General features: G+C 38.1%; 1 protein-coding gene across 1 annotated transcript in view; it reads left to right on the forward strand.

Annotated features, from left to right (window-relative positions):
• The window catches only part of LOC149303183 (acylphosphatase-2), a 38,547-nt gene extending 21,356 nt beyond the window's left edge, over window positions 1-17,191 (forward strand). The window contains exon 4 of the mRNA XM_089481571.1: window positions 17,077-17,191. Within this exon, the coding sequence (XP_089337697.1) occupies window positions 17,077-17,191 (115 nt within the window). The remainder of the gene's footprint in view (window positions 1-17,076) is intronic.
• The last annotated feature ends 2,046 nt before the right edge of the window (window positions 17,192-19,237 follow it).

The raw sequence follows: 19,237 nt of genomic DNA on the forward strand, positions 1-19,237 counted from the left end.
TTATTTGTCTCCCCTATAAATTTGTTAATCATTTGAGGTTTGTATAAACCCCAATGTTTCTTTTTGGTGGTGGTATGTGCACTTTAGCACTGTTAATTTAAACATTTCTTTTCTAAAATAATGGTGTTTAGCTATTAATTTTATTAAGAAAAAATCTCTGGATATATAAAAATAATATTTTTTATTAAGAAAGCCATAAAAAGGCAGCATTCTTAACATGTATGTTTTAAATGTTTAGCTAATAAATAATTAAGCTTGCATGGTCTTAACTGTAAATTAGTGTCGCTTCTGTACTGCAAATTGTTGACAGTTAATTTAAAATCCCAAGTGAATCTTGGTGCCACAATATTTAATTTAGAGTGTAAGCACATCATTTCACATTAACATCATGTCATTCTCTTAATTAATTTTAAAAAACACAATGCTGTTTATGTCTCTACTGTCCACATTAACATTGTTTCATTCTCTTAATTATTTTTTTTTTAAAAATATTTTTTTTAAAAAAAATAAGCTTTTATGTAATGGTGTCCACATATCTCAAAACAAAATAAAACAAAAAATGTGACCTTGAGGTGAATTTGCTTGGATGTCCACTCCTGGGAAGACTGGCAGAATGGCTTGAATGTTTTCTGCTTTTAAATAACCTTTCTCACTGTAGAATGATGGGCTTTAAATTGTTTGGAACTGGCCTTATAACCCTTCCTGGATGGGCAGCAACAATAGCTTCTCTAAGATCATTGCTGATATCTTTCCTCCTTGGCAATGTGTTAAGAAACACCTGAATGCTCTAGACCTGCAAACTGCTAAAGTTTTGGCTTTTATAGAGGTGGTCACACTTGATTATGATTAATTAATCAAATACATTTGATTAGCAGCACTTGTCTGCTACTTAGCATCTTAATCCCAATGGAAGCAGTAAAGGTGTACTTAGTTTTTCACACATGGCTTCTCCATTCTGGCTTTATTTTTGTTGAATAAATCATGACCCGGTGTAATATGTCATGTGTTGTTGTTCATCTGTATTTACCTAATTTTTAGACATGCTAATAAACAGATTATTGTTATTATGTCCTGATATGTAAAACCATAGAATTCAAAGAGGGTGTACTGTCTTTTTCACACAACTGTATAACTAATAGAAACATCAATTTGATAGCATAAACAAGCCTTTGGCCCCTCTAGTCTACCCTTACTTTCTAACTTTATCTTAACTCATGAAGCTGCAATTTCACTTTCCCAAATACTATATTTCTTTACTATTCAATGCAATAGATAAGAGCATATCATGACTTCTTCCTCTGTAAACATACATGGTTTACATGTCTAGCTGTTTTTTTCTAACAAAAAGTATCTTCCCTTCATCTTCCGCTGTAAAAAGTGAACACACGTATTTGGCAACACTTGTTTTATTGAATAAACCTAAATATTACCATTACATATTAAATTAAATGTTACATATACCATTTACTCAAAATGTACACTTTTCACACCAAAGATAGGGTAGGATTGCAGAGCAGAAATACAGTAATGCATATCCTCCAAGTGTCTCTTTGAGATGGCAAATCTTCTTGGGGACGAATCTTACTCTTTTGAATACCCTGATATACCTCTTTTCAAAGAGGTGGGTACGAGTGACTCTTATTTATTAGACTAACTTTTAATAAAGTAAATTACCTAATTTTGTCAAATCAAAGGCAATACCCATTGGAACTTGACAAAAGAGATTAGTACCTTTGCACCCAGACCTACATAAAAGAGAGTGCAAGTGTGTTTCTGCGACAATATGTGAAAATTACAAAATGTTACATATCTAAACCCAAAAAGATAAATATTCCGTACATTATCTGCATTTAACGTGCAGTTACTTCCATCCAGAACTATAAGGAAAGAGATCATCATTTGCCCTTCATGTGAAAAGTTGCATGTCTTTTAAAATGTGGGTTTTTCCTCTCCCAGGTATATAGAGGGTTAACTTGACTGTATAGTTACAAAGCTATAGCTGTAAGAGTTCCCATACCCTGTAGATTCCACAAATATACACAGCACGCCTGGAAATCATTTGCTTTGTTTATTCTTGAATTAACAACATAGTATTCTCCAAATTCGATTGGGAGTGTTTCTTAAGTTATATATGGCAGATGCGGTGATAAGTGTTACTTAAAACATAGAAAACGGGTTGAATATTGTCTGAAACTTTATTGATATATATGTATATATGTACTATGTATGTATAGTTGACCATGGACCTTATAGAATGGTCCTTTTTGTTGTAAACGCAATGTTTTTACCGCTCCCTCTACTGATTGAATGATTTAAATAAACTGTTATGTTGTAATGGAGTTTAAGTACTTTGTATCCTTGTTCAGTTTTTGACCTTTTTGTAGGTGGGGTTTGTTTAATCTTTTGTTAAATTATCCCAGTTGCAGGCATTTCCTCTTCCTGATAACTTTGAAATAAAACCAACTCAATTCAAAAATATTCAACATTGTCTTGTTCTAGTTTGAATAGAGGGTGTGCATGTTCTACTGTGATTTATAGGGTTTGAGACAAAGGCTTTTTATGGGCTTTAACAGAATGTTTAGATTTATTAATTGCCAAATAATTACATTACCCTAACTGAATATTTTTCATACTGTTAGAAGCGTATTGCAGAGGCTCCCTGCAAACATTCAAGATCCTGACAACCAAAGGGGTCCTGCAATACAGAATTAAAGGCATCCTTTTGCAGAAAAACTCCTCTGGTCCTGGTACTTTTAGATGCACATATTGACCAATTCCACACGGAGATCCACTTCATGGCCCTGTTGTAACAACTGACTCTGTGTAACATCTACAGTTGGTCTGAGACAACTTGGGATACCTTGTGAGTGCAGGTTTCCTGCCTATACCTTTGCATTTCTCTTTGATTGCACCTGTGGATATAATGAAGAATGCAACTTTGCGAATCACTTGTTTTAACAAGTACCAGTTGATATAACAAGGAAGGCAGAACTACAAGCTAATTAAATTAGGATGTGTTAACAATATATTTTGCATTATTTACATATCTAGCTGCTACTACCAAGTAAAGTCAATGGGTGGTTCTATATTTTACACTGAATCACAACTTTCAGAATGTTCATCAATAGTTCTTAAACTGTAGGAACTGAAACAGAGTTCTTTAGGCCACCAGAGGTCCCCAGGCCACCTGTGCTCCCCAATACATTTTCATGTGGTCCTCATGATCATATCAGTAGTTTTTTAATATATAGGAAGTATGTTTCTCCCACCAGTCAAGGTTTGTCAGGATAGTCCAAATGTACATGACATCACATGATTTCGGTATCCTAATAAAGAGAAACGTAGAATATGAAAAGTATGGAATTTGCAGTAGAAGGGAATGAATTAATTTTGCTTGCATTAGATTTGTGCAATCAATGGCTTCATGATTATTATTATTATTATTATTATTATTTTAAATTATTAGTAGTTGTATTATGTTATTGTAAGGCATGCTGTAGTAATTGTGAAATATGTTATAAGCAGTATTCACTTAGTTGCTTGGGAGTTCTGGAACAGAATAAAAATCTAAAGAATGTAGAGACTCCCAAAGGTATTTATACAAATGAATCGCAACCTGCATTTTTTAATGAGTTCTTATCATCCAACTTGAAGAGGGAGTGCTGTGTGTGTACACATATTTTGGCAGTGTTTTAAAGGAATGTAGGTTCCAAATGAATATTCTGATATCCTACACAGTTTTTTTTCTTGAATATTTTAGCCCTGGTCTGCTTCTAATTAATGTCAAAGCTTTTGGAATCAGAATACCAATCCTCTTTACTGCTGTGTTTGCACAATTTCATTGAATAAACCAGAGAAATACATATAAAGCTAAACTTTATCACTTTTAACAATAGGTGTATGCCTGATGTTGCCTGGCTTTATCTGAAGATATTAAAAACCAGATGTGATATTAACATTCTTTAAGAAATTAAAGAAAATACTCCTCAGGATGTTTATTAGAATATAGTATACAGCGCTACGAATTTGATGGCGCTATATAAAACAATAAATAATAATAATATATATACATATATATATATATATATATAATTAGTATAGTATCTGTGATGGCCTCTTCAATAAAAAATATATTATTAAAATTGACTAACAATCATGATTCTTAACTGTCACTAAAGGATTATTATATATTCATTTTTGTTAAATAGTTTTTAAGAATTTTCAGATTTGAAAACGAATTGGATTGTTTTATTTAGAGAAAAACCTGTTACATACCATATAAAATAAAGGTATATTGTCAGTGACACACTTGCCATAGCACGACTAAGGTGACTTTGGAAATTTCCAGTGGTTTCTTAAACTTATCACATTGTGGGGGTTTTTCTTCACGTGAGTCTTTCAAACCTCTCGACATTTTTTCCTTTCTGATTGAAAGATTTGGAAATGTATTTAATCCCTTAAGTGCTGTGGTTTTTTTCAAAAGGAGAGCTCCTTCCTGCCAAACCCCATCAGCACAGAGGTGTCTGGAATTAATTCAGGATATTCTTGCAGAAATTATTCCTTGATAAATACACATTAAACAGAATTTATAGGAGAGGTTATACAATTATATTTATTTATATTATCAAACCATAGCCTTGAGTAATGTAGTCTTCTATATTCCAGCTGGAGCCATTTCATTTCAGTGATGCATAGATGAGATCTGTGTGTGGACTTGTGTGGTTCTCCTGGGTTTTATTTATCAAACACAATGCCTAAACCCCCCTTAGGTTCTGTAATATTACATTACAGATTTAACAGCAACCACGCAAAAAACACTGCACTTCATATACAAGTTCTTGACATATGGAAGTGGGTATATCACATGCATTATGTGTATTATGATGGCTGGAGTGTCCCTCTAATAGCACCCCTGGACCTAAATGGCTGAGATAAAGTGTTCTCAGAATGAAACAAACACTAACATTAATACAGTACACGTATAAGCATGGCCCCTTGGGTAACAAATACAAAAAAGCAAATCCAAACCAATATGTCTTATTATAGGAGATAAGAAATAATTTCATTCAAAGCATATGAATCAAAGGGTTTGGTGGCAAAAGAGCAATATGATGGCTAAAGTAGAAAATGAGAAAGACAACCCCATTTTTAAAAAACATCAACGGCAAAAGATTAAGGACAGAAACCTATTTACCATTGAAATTGGAAAGTTGGTTAAGTTTAGAAGGCAGAATTTTGAAATCACATTTTGCCTCTGTGTTTACCAGACTTGCAAATTAATGCTACAACGCTTTCAATGAACATGCGATTGTCTGACACAGGACAAAGTGATAACTCTGTTAAATAAGATAAGATAAAATAGATAATGCCCTTAACTTAACTGAGAAACAGCCACACCATTGCTTTTGATCCTCAATCATTCTCTGTTGTCTGTTATGGTGCCAGAATACTGCCATAAAGCATAAATGGTACCATATACCAAAATCTCAGCAAGGTAATTGCAGACCCGTAAGCCTGATATCTGTGGTTGGGAAATTATTCTTTTATTTCTGCTCATTAAAAAAGCCACAATGTCCCACGAACTACGGCTATCTTCTACTGTAGTTAACTCTTCCCACTCCCGTATTCAGGATTTCACCCGTGCTGCTCCCTTCCTGTGGAATTCCCTTCCCCGTTCCGTCAGACTTTCTGCCTCATACGCAACTTTCAAAACCTCTCTAAAAACCCACCTGTACAGAGAAGCGTACAACATTCCTTCCCAGTACTCCCAGCCATCATCTTAATCAAGCCATCTGAACAATCAACAGCTTCAACACATCATCGCAACCCATCCAAGCAGTCAGTGGCGGAACTACCGGGGTCTCAGGGGTCGCGACTGCGACCGGGCCCTGGAGTTCTGCCAGTCAGGGGGGCCCAAGGGGTGCCGAGCGGTTGCTGAAAATGACCGCTCGGCACCTCTTGGGCCCCCCTGACTGACAGAAATCCAGGACTCCTCTGCTCCCCGCCGCTGCCGCTGCCGCCTGCCTCAGCGCTGCCCAGAGTGCAGTGTTGGGAGCGTGAGGCGTTTGTCTCGGGTGCCGGCGCTTCACGCTGAGCGCCGGCATATGACGTCATATGCCGGCACTCAGCTGTGAAGTGCCGGCACCCGAGACAAACGCCTCACGTTCCCAACACAGGAGTTGACGGTAAGTGACCTACAAAGGGGAGTAGGGAGGGAGTGGGTAGATCGTGAGAAGGGGGGGTAGGGAGGGAGAGGGTAGATCGTGAGAAGGGGGGTAGGGAGGGAGTGGGTAGATCGTGAGAAGGGGGGTAGGGAGGGAGAGGGTAGCTCGTGAGAAGGGGGGGTAGGGAGGGAGAGGATAGCTCGTGAGAAGGGGGGTAGGGAGGGAGAGGGGAGATAGTGGGAAGAGGGGGTAGGGAGGGAGAGGGTAGATAGTGAGAAAGGGATAGATGGGTTGGGGGGGGGGCCCTTAACAGATTCTCGCACTGGGGCTCTGAGGTTTCTAGTTACGCCCCTGCAAGCAGTCCTCTCCTATTGTCTCACTTCCCTCAACCACCGACTAGATTGTAAGCTCGCAAGAGCAGGGCACCAGTTTGTTATTGTATGTGTTATTGTATGTGTTTCTAAATTGTTCTTCTGACTGTAACAGCGCTGCAGAATCTGCCGGCTTTATAAATAAATGTAATGTAATTGCAAGTCAGGATTGAATTTACATGCTTTTTTCTTACAGTTCTATTTCTATGGGTCCTTGTGTCTTTTTTAATGAGAAGAAATAAAAGAATCTATTTTTTAACATTAGCGATCAGCATTCCTTCCCGGGGAGTTGTGTCCTGTGGATGGATTATATGTTGTGCAGCTGCCTCCACATACCCTGCATTTTGTTGCAGTTTGTACATTAGATAAGTAACATTGTTTCCTGCATATATCATGTCTCAGCATTTAACTACTATTGATATAACCAGTCTGTGTGTATAGACTAAATGAATGCATCTCATTCTTTTGGGGCTAAAACTGCCCAAAACTTTACATTTCTTTAAATCCACATTACCTGAGGATTTAAAAGAAACCACACTTACCTCTAGGTGGTCCATCACGAACACAGATCTATTGGGGACACCGAATTTGGGGGTTTCACACATGTCAAGCACATTTTGGGAATGGGAACTGCACGCTGGGATACCTAGGACAGGAAAGAAAACAGAAAAGAATAATCCCAATTAGCAGCAGAGCTAACTGGGATCGAGGAGACTATTTCTCACCCTGTGTGGGGGTTAATATTAAACCCTATGGGGAGCATGGTGTCCACTTATAGCATGGGATGGAGGTTAAATGCATATTTAAACCTACTAAGAGGGGGGCATGACACTGTCTCTACAGCCACCGTCCAAGCTGCTGACTTTCTAGATATGACATCATACCTTGGCATCATGTCTATAATGGACTGCAGTGCCTGGGAATAGCCAGCTATGGAGATTGTGCCAGCTCAGCAGAGTCCTTTATAGTGTAAATGGACCTCAATTAATACCATCAAGTGTTTGGAGCATGGAGAGGGTATATAATAATAATGAAGAAGAAGAAGAAGACAAAGAAACAACTGATAAACTATAACTAAAAACAACGTACTGCTCAGAGTATTATAGTTACAGAAACATATGTTGTTTTCCAGTAGCTGGTTACAGTAGAATATATGTACATGGTCCTGTGCGGCAAAGGGGAAAGATGGGGGAAAGATGTTTGCTACCTATGGGGAAAGATGTTTGCTGTTTTCCCTTTTTATCTGCTTTTTATGGTTTAAACTTAGTAAAATCATGAGATAAAATTCCCAGATATAGATTCTGTAATCATAAATGAATGTAAAGGGACATCACATGTAATTGTATGATCCATTTTAATTTCACCCTGGTCTGCCCCCCCCCCCATTATTTTCCATGTAGGAGATGTGTTTGGTTGAAAATATCTCCATGCACGATATACTTACTGCCAGTCAGCTCCAGCTCTGGCTCAGCAAACACTGTGCATGCGCTTAATGTACTCAAATTGATTTCAGACATCCAGTACTTTAATATGCATTCATCTTTAGTAAACGGTTACTTTAAATTTATAAATGATCCAAGATTTTAATAGTCAAAGGAAAATACTTTATATATCTTTTTACATCTTTAATCAAGCTCTCATTAGTAGGAGATTTTAACTGAAGTGTGTGAAACAATGGCTGGCAAGAGATGAATCAAAAAATGCTGAATTCAAATCACAGAAGCAAAAGAATGTCTAAATTCACATACAGAACCCGCTGCTCTCTGATTTATCCTGAGAGCTGTAATATTTGTATAGGGGATAAAAGACCTCGCCTTGAACTTTTCAAACGCCGAACCCCACATTCACTTCCACAACACCCCTTAAATTGCACTTTTCCTACTTTTTTATTGTATATTTTCTGGCTATTATTTCTGCATTATTACTAGCCATTTCCCATTATTTTCTATGACATAATGGCCCCTGGTTGTTCCTACTAGTACTCTCTGAGTAACCCTAATCCTTCATTCTTCCAAAATGAAAATAAAGCACTCACCTGACACAGAAGTTATAATAATGCTTTCTTCCAACAAATCGGAAGGTTGTTGCCACTGATTAAGCTGTCAACCAGTTTCAGTAAAGTGGTTCTAATGAAATAAGTGGGTGCATGTTGCTGTCACTGATTGACAGCTTAAGCAGCTAATCAGTGGCAGGAAAGTCCTCACATTGAAATCAATGGTAAGCCTTTTAACAGGTGCACCAGGGTCCAAACAGACCCCCACACGCAGCGTTCAGCGCTGGAGCTGATTGCAGGTGAGAACATCTCATGCAGGAACTTACACTTGGCTGAATGCATTCCAGACCCCTTGGCTGGGGGTCTGGAAAGTAGAGTCTGCAGAATCCCCCCATGCTCTTGTAAAATGCACCATATGAAAAGTACCTTTCATATGTAGTAAAGTGCATATGATGGCTGCAATGTACATACAATATTTTTACCATTACCCAGCTATGTGAAAAAGATGAAAAACAAGTATATTTCAGTGACAAGCGATCTCAAAATACCACAAGTACTCGGTAATGGGGGATCCCAAACACGTTCTGTCCATTTAGAGTACTATCTGTATTTGTTCATGGATAGGGGTACGCCCGTGATTTGCTGTGCCATCTAGTTTCCTGGCTCTGTTCTAAATGCTACAGCTAAAAGCAGAAGCATAATGCACGTGGTGTGTGAATAATTTATAGACTGATGCCAGACTGCAGAAGAGACACCTTTCCTTGCTCTATACTGTGCTTTGTATCACGGCCGATTACCCTTCAAACAGACCAATAGTGTGTGTAGAGGACAGAGCCCGGGTCGTCGGCATGTCTGATCAGTCAACTATGGTGAAAATGTGGGTTTACAATAAACACTGACTAGGTAGAACAAGATTATGAATATTCTGGGACACCTAATATACTTATCCCCAGTCGGCTCACTCCCAATGTCTAGTGCTGGCTAGGCGTCCCAGCTAGTGGGGGATCTAATGAAACCCACCCAACCTGTGTCCATGTGCAGAACGTGCTCCCATTTATATCAATTTACAGAGAAGTTTTTTATACATTCATTGCTCAGGGGCCTGCATGTGATGCTGGATTCTTCCTTAAATCCCATCACTGGCGTAAGCGTCTTGTACTTTGATATATTGTAATAAGTTGTGCAATAAAAAGCTTTTCCTGTGGTTTCTTTATAGCATTGGTGGCACCTTAAACATAAGGCTTTAGTATTGTATTTTGGCCAAACCACATAAGCACATTTTAATCATTCATCTTTTATGGTATAATAACTTTATATGTCACCTATAAAAAGAAAATATTTATTTTTTTACATAAAATAATGGCCTATTGGGCAAATCAGCAGGAATATTCAATGGGTTGCTATGGTAATAAGACTTTTCACCCATATCCCTACACTGTGTGTTCTTCAGAGCTTGATACCAATCAATATCACTTTTTATAAAAAGTCTATTGATCCGTATTCCCATATGACAACCTCGTTCCTAAAACTGAACAATAAAAAAGGTATTGTTACGTGCTGTATGAAGCTTTCAGCAGTAATTATGAAAATATCGCATTACGTACTTAAGTGTTGAATATCAGCTTTGATACCAAAAACACATTCCGTGACCCCCGAGATTGGCATCCGTGCCGCTCTGGTTTGGGTGGGGTACGCGCTTGGTATGGTTTAATCTTTCCACTTTCAGAAGAGGAGAGCAGCCCTTTATGGCTGCAGTGAGATCGATCATTTAAAATGCACTTTACAGACAAGCAGTTAACTGTATTATAATTCTATACTTGGTCAGATACACCACTGCAAAGACCGCATGTGTGTATATATATATATATATATATAGATATATAGATATATATATATACAAAGACCGCATGTGTGTATATATATATATATATATATATATATATATATATATATATAAAACAGAACATTAGTAATTTCTAGGTAACCTCTTTGGGTCGATACAAAAAGCAGAACAAGATATCTGCAGTATCTTGGTTATTCTTGGCACTGCTTGTCCAAGGATCTTGAAACAAATATAACAGCTTATGAATGTTTAATTACTACTGCATACAGAAGTGAACATTCTTTTTTTAAGGTACTCCATCTGGCTTAAAGGCTTAAGCTCAGAAGAGAAATTATTATTATTATATGGATTTATCTTGATAATCCTGGACATTTTAATGGCACCATTTCTAAATATTTGAAACTGCAAATATAATTAGTACCGCAGTGATGTCAGTATTATGTTAGTATTTAAAAGTGAATTTGTCAGCAGCTGTGAAGAAGAGAAGTGAAGGAACGTTTTCCAGTCTGATGACTGCTTGTGGAAGGGGTTCCAAGCGCCTGCCTATTCACACCTTAATACTGACGTATATTGACAATGTAAAGTGAATGTCCATATGAATGTAGATACCTGCCAGCTCCATTCACTTTACTACATGTGGAGAATATATAAGGAGATAAAAGGAGTTCTGCTGGTCATTTATTTAAAGAAACAGCAATCTCATATTCACCTTGTTTTATGTTTATTTAGTAGATCATTGAAACCAAACAGTAATACGCCTTTCCTCAAATTCACCCTATTTTTATGGGGGGGTTTACCCTCTTTGTTAGCTTTGTGTTTTTGTCCCCAGTCCATCCATGATTTCCTCTATTTATTGCCTTTTTAGAATTTAGTGTTTCACCACTGTTGCATTTCTTATGCCCTACTTCACTTTATACCCCCTTGTAACATTAAGTGTTACAATAAACATTGCGCCCATGGAGGGGAGTTGGCAGGAGAGTAGTAGTTTCAACTCTCCCACTTTGAGCTGGCCCTGTATAATGCATACGTTAATGGCTGAGCAGATTGAAGTAATCTCATTGATCTAACTGTATATTATTTAGTACAAAGCCCTTTCTGCAGCAAAAGGTTCACTTGGGTTGGACCTTCAGAACTTTTGGGACTTGAAAACACAAATCTCTTGCAAACTCTTCTGTGTACTATCCTTTAGTGAATAGATCCCAGGCATTCTGTACAGTGTTCATGCATTTGCCCAGTGTGTTAGATGGCCAGTCCAGGCCTGAGTTGAAGCCCCAATGCATTGTGCATATAGCCGTGAGCACCTGTCTAAATACTGAAACCACACATGTTACAATGTTAGATATCATTGGCAATAGTTCAGAAGCCCCCAACACTCCAGCAGCTGGTGATTACTATTCTCATCACCTTCAACCAGTTAAACTAACTGAATCACAAAACTAATGTATGTAGGAATTGCATAGCTGTTATTGTAAATAGTTATGCATTTAACACAAACTTTTCCAACAGGCAGTTCAATGCCTCCAAAGCCATTGTATGTGCATATTACATTTCACATTGATGCTAATGGATTTATTGAGCGTCAACCCTAGCGGAAGTCTGCACAGAGAAAAGTATAACAAACCCACAATCCACGATTCACGAGTAGACAAGAGGAAACGTTATTATAATAGGTTTGGAATGTGCTGATAGAATCAGTGGGAAGGATTGGTTGGATAGGAAGCGGGACAAGTGTGTTGTGACAACAGGAGAGAGGTGTTAACATAGTTTGTGTATTTAATGTTATATTAATATCTATAGATTGGCTTTTCTGCATCCTAGCGGATATGTTGTTGAACTGTAGCTATCATCGCTCTCAAATACTCAGTGGCTGAACAAATGTACATTGTTTAGTAAAACTCCTGGTTTAGTCTTCTCCATAAGTCTAACATGGGGTAGGTAGGTAAAGCTGCAGTAGGTGTCCTGAGAGGTCAGTTCATTCTCAGTAGACAGGATGCAGATTTTTGGACTCTGGGTATCTGGTAGGAGGTTAAAATACCTCTGTCTGTATAACTCCAAAGGACAAAATCAGGTTAAAACATTCCTGGCAACCTCTGTCATAGTATTCCAGGTATTGGAAATCTCTTCTATAAAAAAGTCCATGCTCTCATCACTCTTGTTTTGTAAGATTCAAAAGGTACTATGCTCTACGGAGCAAGGAACTCCTTATTTAATGTATACCTATTCTACCCCCATCATAATGTGTGCAGTCACAGACCAGGTACATACATCAGGCATCCTCTTTATTATACTCAATATCTGTAAGTGCTAAATAAATTAAAAATAAAAATACACACATACAAGGTTATTCTGTTCATATTTACAATTATTGACATATGCCTGACCAAACTATCAATCTAATCTAAAACCAGAGGGTCAGAGGCTTTGATTTAATGTTGTCAGGACCCATGCCAGCAGGTCAGGTAGGAGCCCAGTTGCAGGGGATACTAGGGACTCTGTCTGTACCCCTTGATGAATCATGATGGGTAGGTAGATACAGACAGGCACACAACAGACAGAAAAGCAGGACCGGAATCAAAGAATAAAGGGGAACTATAACGAGGACACAGGAACTGTAGTGAGGACAGGGGAACTGTAGCAAGGAGAGGGGAACTCAGAATGGCAGGGCACACGGCTTGGAGGCCCACTGGCAGGGCACACGGCTTGGAGGCCCACTGGCAGGGCACACGGCTTGGAGGCCCACTGGCAGGGCACACGGCTTGGAGGCCCACTGGCAGGGCACACGGCTTGGAAGCCCACTGGCAGGGCACACGGCTTGGAAGCCCACTGGCAGGACACACGGCTTGGAAGCCCTTAGGCAGGGCACACGGCTTGGAAACGGCTGGACAGGTAGGTAAGTCTGGGACACAAATCTGGATCATGAATGTAGCCAAGGTCATAAACGGGAGATCAAAACGTACACAGGGCTTTAGCTGCAAGCAGACTAACAGGAACCCAAGGCAAACAATGAAAAGACTGAAGGGCAGAGCAGGTATATAAAATTCAGGTAATGTGGCTCAGCTGTCCCAGGTACCGTATTTGCTCGATTATAAGACGACCCCCCCCAAAATCTGAATATTAATTTATGAAAAAAAAGAAAGCCTGAATATAAGACGACCCTATAGGAAAAAGGTTTTACCAGTAAATGTTAATTCATGTAAACTATGTGAACAATTGTTTGTTAATAAAAGCTATGATTGAGAAAAATATTTTGTTTTTATTTCCTTTTTTTTTCAACCTGCCCCCCCAGTTATGCACATCTGCCCCCAGGCTTGCCACTCTGCCCCAGAAATGCCTTATACCCTCTAAATGCCACTGTGCCCCATGATACGCCTTTTAACCCTCTAAATGCCACTGTGCCCCATGATATGCCTTTTGACCCCCTATGTGCCACTCTGCCTCCAGAATTGCCTTATACCCCTATATGCCACTCTGGCATTTAGGGGGTTAAAAGGCATATTATGGGGCAGAGTGGCATATAGGGAGGTATAAGGCATTTCAGGAGGCAGAGTGGCGTATAGAGGGTTAAAAGGCATTTCTGGAGGCAGAGTGGCATTAAGGGGGTTAAAAGGCATTTCACAGAGCACTCTGCCTCCAGAAATGCCTTATGCCCCCCCATTTAACACTCCCTCCCCCTCCCTCCTCCAAATTTACCGGTGCTTTTGAGTCCCCGGTGCTTAGTCCGGGCAGCGTGTAGAGCTCTACACGCTGCCCGGACTAAGCACCGGGGACTCAGAAGCACCAGTAAGTTGGGGAGGGCATAACACAGGAGGATCCAGGTCCCCTGCATCTGATTCCCCGGTACTTAGTCCAGGCAGTGTGTAGAGCTCTACGCGAATCAGAAGACACTGGTAAGTTGGGGGGGGGGGCATAACACAGGAGGATCCAGGTCCCCTGCATCGCTGCGGGGAATCTGGATCTTAGTCTCATAGTGAGACCTATTTGAGGTCTGATTATAAGAGGACCCCGATTATAAGACGAGGGGTATTTTTCAGTATTTTTCTGGAAAAAAACCTTGTCTTATAATCGGGGCAAATACGGTAATTAGAAAGGGGTGCTGCTGAGAGGGAAGGGTGGCCACTAGTGGCTGCAGGTAGACATGACAGTGTTATGATTATCACATAGTCCAGACTGGAACCCTGACAAATGTAAGGACGTTTTACTTTACTGAGAGGATAGAAGATACGTTCTACATCCAGGCAGGCGTGGTAGAGGTTAATACAGTAAGGGAATTTAGACATGTATGTTAAAGGCATTAGGCATAAAGCTATTCCAACTCTAAGACAAGACTGATTAAGTCTTTAGAGCAGGAAAAATGGACAGACTAGATGGGGCGAGTGGTTCTTATCTGCCATCAAATTCAACTTTTCTGTTTACTTTTCATCCATTTATCTTCATGCCCTATTTTATGCCTATGCCATTCCTATATAAAAATATAAATTATGTTATTTTAAAACAATTGGTATTACCGCAAAGGGTTTCGATCTAGCATCATGGGATCCAGGAGGAGGAACAGGGCAGACTAAATTCCAGGAGGTGGCTGGGTTCAACGGGGTCAAATAATATGGTGTGAGTAGACACATTATAAATGAGTTGCATTAGGGTGTGTATCTTATTGTGTGTCTGGGCATGTTAGTGTATGTGTTACTGTGAGTGTCTGGGTATGTTAATGTGAGTCCCTGGTTGTGTTTGTCAGTGTGGGTTTTTGGGTATATTTTTTGTGTGAGTGTCTGGGTGTATTTGTGTAAGTGTACGTGTATGTTTGCTGGTGTGTGTCTTGGGAATGTTTGTTATTGTGAGTATCTGGTTGTGTTTGTTATTGTAAGTGTTCGGGTGTGAGAGTGTCTGGTTGTATTAGTGTCCAGGCGTGTGTGTTAGTGTGAGTGCGCCTTCCTAAATCAGGCTCTGGATTCTCCCCTGTGTAGCACCGAGTGAATATTCAAGCACCCCTGAAGAATATTCCTGTATTGCTTGATTAGGGATGCAGTTAAGCAAGACTTTCCTTTATTCTACATTGCAATCTGATAGCTGTAGGAAGCACTGAATAACAAAACCCAGTTAGGTTGAAAGGATTAAAAGGAACCATTGGATTAGTACTAAATGAGAGCCAAGTTTTTGAACATTCCAGTTCTAAACTTACATTCTTTACAGGTCACCATGCAATAATGGGCTTGTTCTACTCATTTCCCAGGGATATTTAAAGGCAATCTTAGATAAATGTTAGAGGACCCCACATAGAAACATAGGAACAATATCTGGAGTAGAAAAAGATTTACATATTAAATCATATAAATGATTAGATGTTCAAATGTAATATAATCGATAATTTATTATGTATTGTACAAGGTGACGTCAATGTCATTTAATATATGTTTTATTTATATTATATGCATATGGGCACCACCTAGATGGTAGATAGAAAAGCTATTGAACCGGCTTTGGGTATGTCCTTGGTAAATCAAGAGTAATATATAATGCAGTTTGTAAATATAAAGCTAGATGTAGCTGCCTAAATGGTGCACACGTTTAAAACTTAATTAATTTGTAATAGCAAATCATTTATCACCTCATTATCACCTATGGTTCATTAAGGTGATATATATGAGAACACTGTGCTTTGTGGAAATTCTCTGACATGCTATAAAAATGGCTGTGGTAGGAATCCTAATTTAATGCATGTGTTTTCATTAATTTATACAAATCTGAGATTCTTATCATTGAAGGAAAATGTGAAGACATTATTAACTCATTCATTCCCTTATCTGCCTATGTTAATTCAGAAAGTGTTAGATAATATTGTTGTCATACTTTAGCTGTGTATTTTGAAAGTGTTAGTTGTTGTAATGATTCAAGAGACACATCATTATCTTTATTTGGATGTTTGCATTGCAACAGTGGTCCTCCAAAAGGACCTCATTGGTCAATTGAGACGTATAGAAACATTGCAAATTAAATGAGAATATTAGCCTACTGCAGATTGCAAACCTATGTGCACACTTGTTTTGGCCTGGCTTATCAGTAGAAGGAGCCAGATCCAAGATGCTAAAGCCTTTTTGGGACCATCATGATGAAGACCCAGGTATTCGTAGTGCTCAGCTTTTAGGTGGGTTCCTTTAACCAGACTAGAATCTGGCATTCCCACCACTAATTTAACAGTAAAGCGGAGATTTGTGCATTGAAGGGACAGTAAAGATTGACCCTAAATCCAGATTATATGAAAGAACATTTAAAAATAGAATATAATTATAAATGTTAGAGTTTAGGTGCATCTAGTTTTACTGCTTCAACGTATAACATATAGGGTCTGTTACCACTTTACTGTCATCTGTAACTTTTCTGGTCATTGGCAGTGATTTCAATGTTAGCTGCCTATTGGCTGGAAACACCCGGACACCAATGAAACTTTGGGTTTGATTAAATTGGATTGATTTCAGTTGGGAATCTGATGTGTCTCTTGTGTGATTTTCTGATGTGTTTCATTACCAGCTTTCTCTAAAATGTTAGTGTCTTCCAAGAGCATTTAAGTCGCTATATTGCCATTACTAGCCAAACAAAACTGTGTTAGGATTGACCTTCATTTTGCAGTATTGTGAAACTTTTGCAAAGATTTATTTTAGATTACAGTTAGCTGTTTTGTCGGCTTAAGCGAATGTTTATGTTCTATTACAGGAAATCATGGCTGAGTAAAGTGGGCAGTCCCAGTTCACGGATCGATCGAGTAAACTTTACTGATGAAAAGGAGATAACAAAACTTCAATATAATGGATTCAGCACTAGATACTAACAATATTACTAATATTTGCATGCATGATAAATATTAATAAAACACTATAGAAATAGCATGCTTTTACATTCACATCTAATAATCGGAAATGCCTGCAGTTTTCTAGACTGAATCCTTATCTTGACGCCGCTGCTTGCATCCATCTGAAGAAGTCACACCTTTTTAGGACCACAGAGGTCAAATAATAAGACAATCATCAAATAAACTTGGAGTGATGCTGATTTATGCAACTGACAGTTTTAGTTATTAGTTTTGTTTTTAGTTGGTTTGAGTTATTTTGAAACACTGCTTTATATTAAAAATACATTTTTTTTTTCTAGATGTCCTTATAATTGTACACCTAATATTGTGTTTTCTCCCATTCTGAACATATAGACAGTCCAGATTCAACACGGGAATAAGTTGGCAAGGAAAGGTTCTGGGAAACTAATGATTGCCCTAGAACAATTCCCATCCTCTCCACAATCATGGCCTACACGTTAGCTGTTTGGGCTTCCCTACTGAGGAATACTAATGAATTTGAATAAATAAATAAATATATATCGTGACACATTCACACACTTGACTTCTTTGAAGTCCTTTTGACGTAAGGGAACTGCTTGAAATTAACAGATGATTTGTACTAGGAAAATGGAAAATCTCTTAGTCTGGCCCACTTTACTTTGTTTATAGCATTCTAAAGAATAAAATAATTGTGCTGTAAAAAAAATAAAGCAAAAAATCCTATATACATGAAATATAAGGAAGGGCTGGTAAGAATCACTCAACCACATTTTAATAGTATGTTAAAGGGGTTATCTATTTTATCTTTCTCTAACTTCTAAAACACAATGAGTGCTGCTGGGCAAATGACAAAAAAGTAATGATCTACTCTAATTACATTGTTGTAATTATCATTATTATTAATATTATTATTATGTTGGACTTTGGAAGCTATTCATTAACAGCTGAATTTGTAGTACATTTACAAATAAATTGTAATTATGTATAGAATAATTCCTCTAAAAGTTTAATAAACCCTGCACCTTATATGTATTGCAATAAAATAGCACATTAGAAAGCAGCTGTTGTGTGGTTTTGTTACTTTGTAAATAACAGCAGCTTACACATTCAATTATGATACATCATTTTGCAATATTTGTGACAGTGTAAACATTTTTCCAATGTGATTTTTACCTATTATAGAGTATCTAATTGAGACTTGTGGGTCTTAATATGAACCTAAAGTTTACTGAAAAAAGTTTTCATTGAAAAGGAAAAAGAACCATCAGGCACCACTGGGATGAAGGATACCATCAGATGGTAAACAGAACCAAGGGGTCTCATGGGTAAAAATTATGTTCTATTGCTAAATAACCCAATGTCCAGTGTCTTTAGTTTCTGTAGTGCACCTAGCATTGAAGATCCATAAAATAGCAAATATCTAAAGTAGGGTATTTGTACAAATACATTGGCATTAACATCAGCTGCTTTTCATATAATAATAATAATTCCTAAATGGAATTGCCTTCCTATGTAAACCTTATTTTTGGTACATTTATATTGGGACTGATGCAGAAACCTGTTCCCGATATGTTATTTTAAAAATACCATTGCATGATGAGCTTAGTGAGAAGTATCCTAAAAGGGAAAATTAAAAACCCTTTACCATTTTTATATAGTTTTATGTATATCTTATATCTGTCATATAGTTGATTGTTGTGACTTGCTTGCTTCAAACAATAAAAAGCAGTCTTGTGAATGAAAACTCTACAACATTAGTAAACCTTCATGGTGGTAATTTTGTTTAGACTTCAAGCAGGGTGTTCATATATTTTTCTCAAGACTCGGTGTGTGTGTGTGTAAGAGGCCCACAAAAGAGGTGTTATGTCAGAGTTTTGTTTTTTGACATCATCATGGTTCCTTTAATGTTTAGAATTTATTTGTGTAAAACACTCTGCAGAGCCATTTGACTTGGCTACCTTTGGGTTGATGACCAGTTAGCTTGCTTTTGCAGACCAGAGTGTCACTATGTCTGACCAATGCCAGGTCATGCCAATGTTGAAG

The sequence above is a fragment of the Sceloporus occidentalis genome, unplaced genomic scaffold, assembly GCF_023333645.1.
Source record: "Sceloporus occidentalis isolate IW3139 unplaced genomic scaffold, rSceOcc1.0.p SCAF_15, whole genome shotgun sequence".
Taxonomy (NCBI): Eukaryota; Metazoa; Chordata; class Lepidosauria; order Squamata; family Phrynosomatidae; genus Sceloporus; species Sceloporus occidentalis.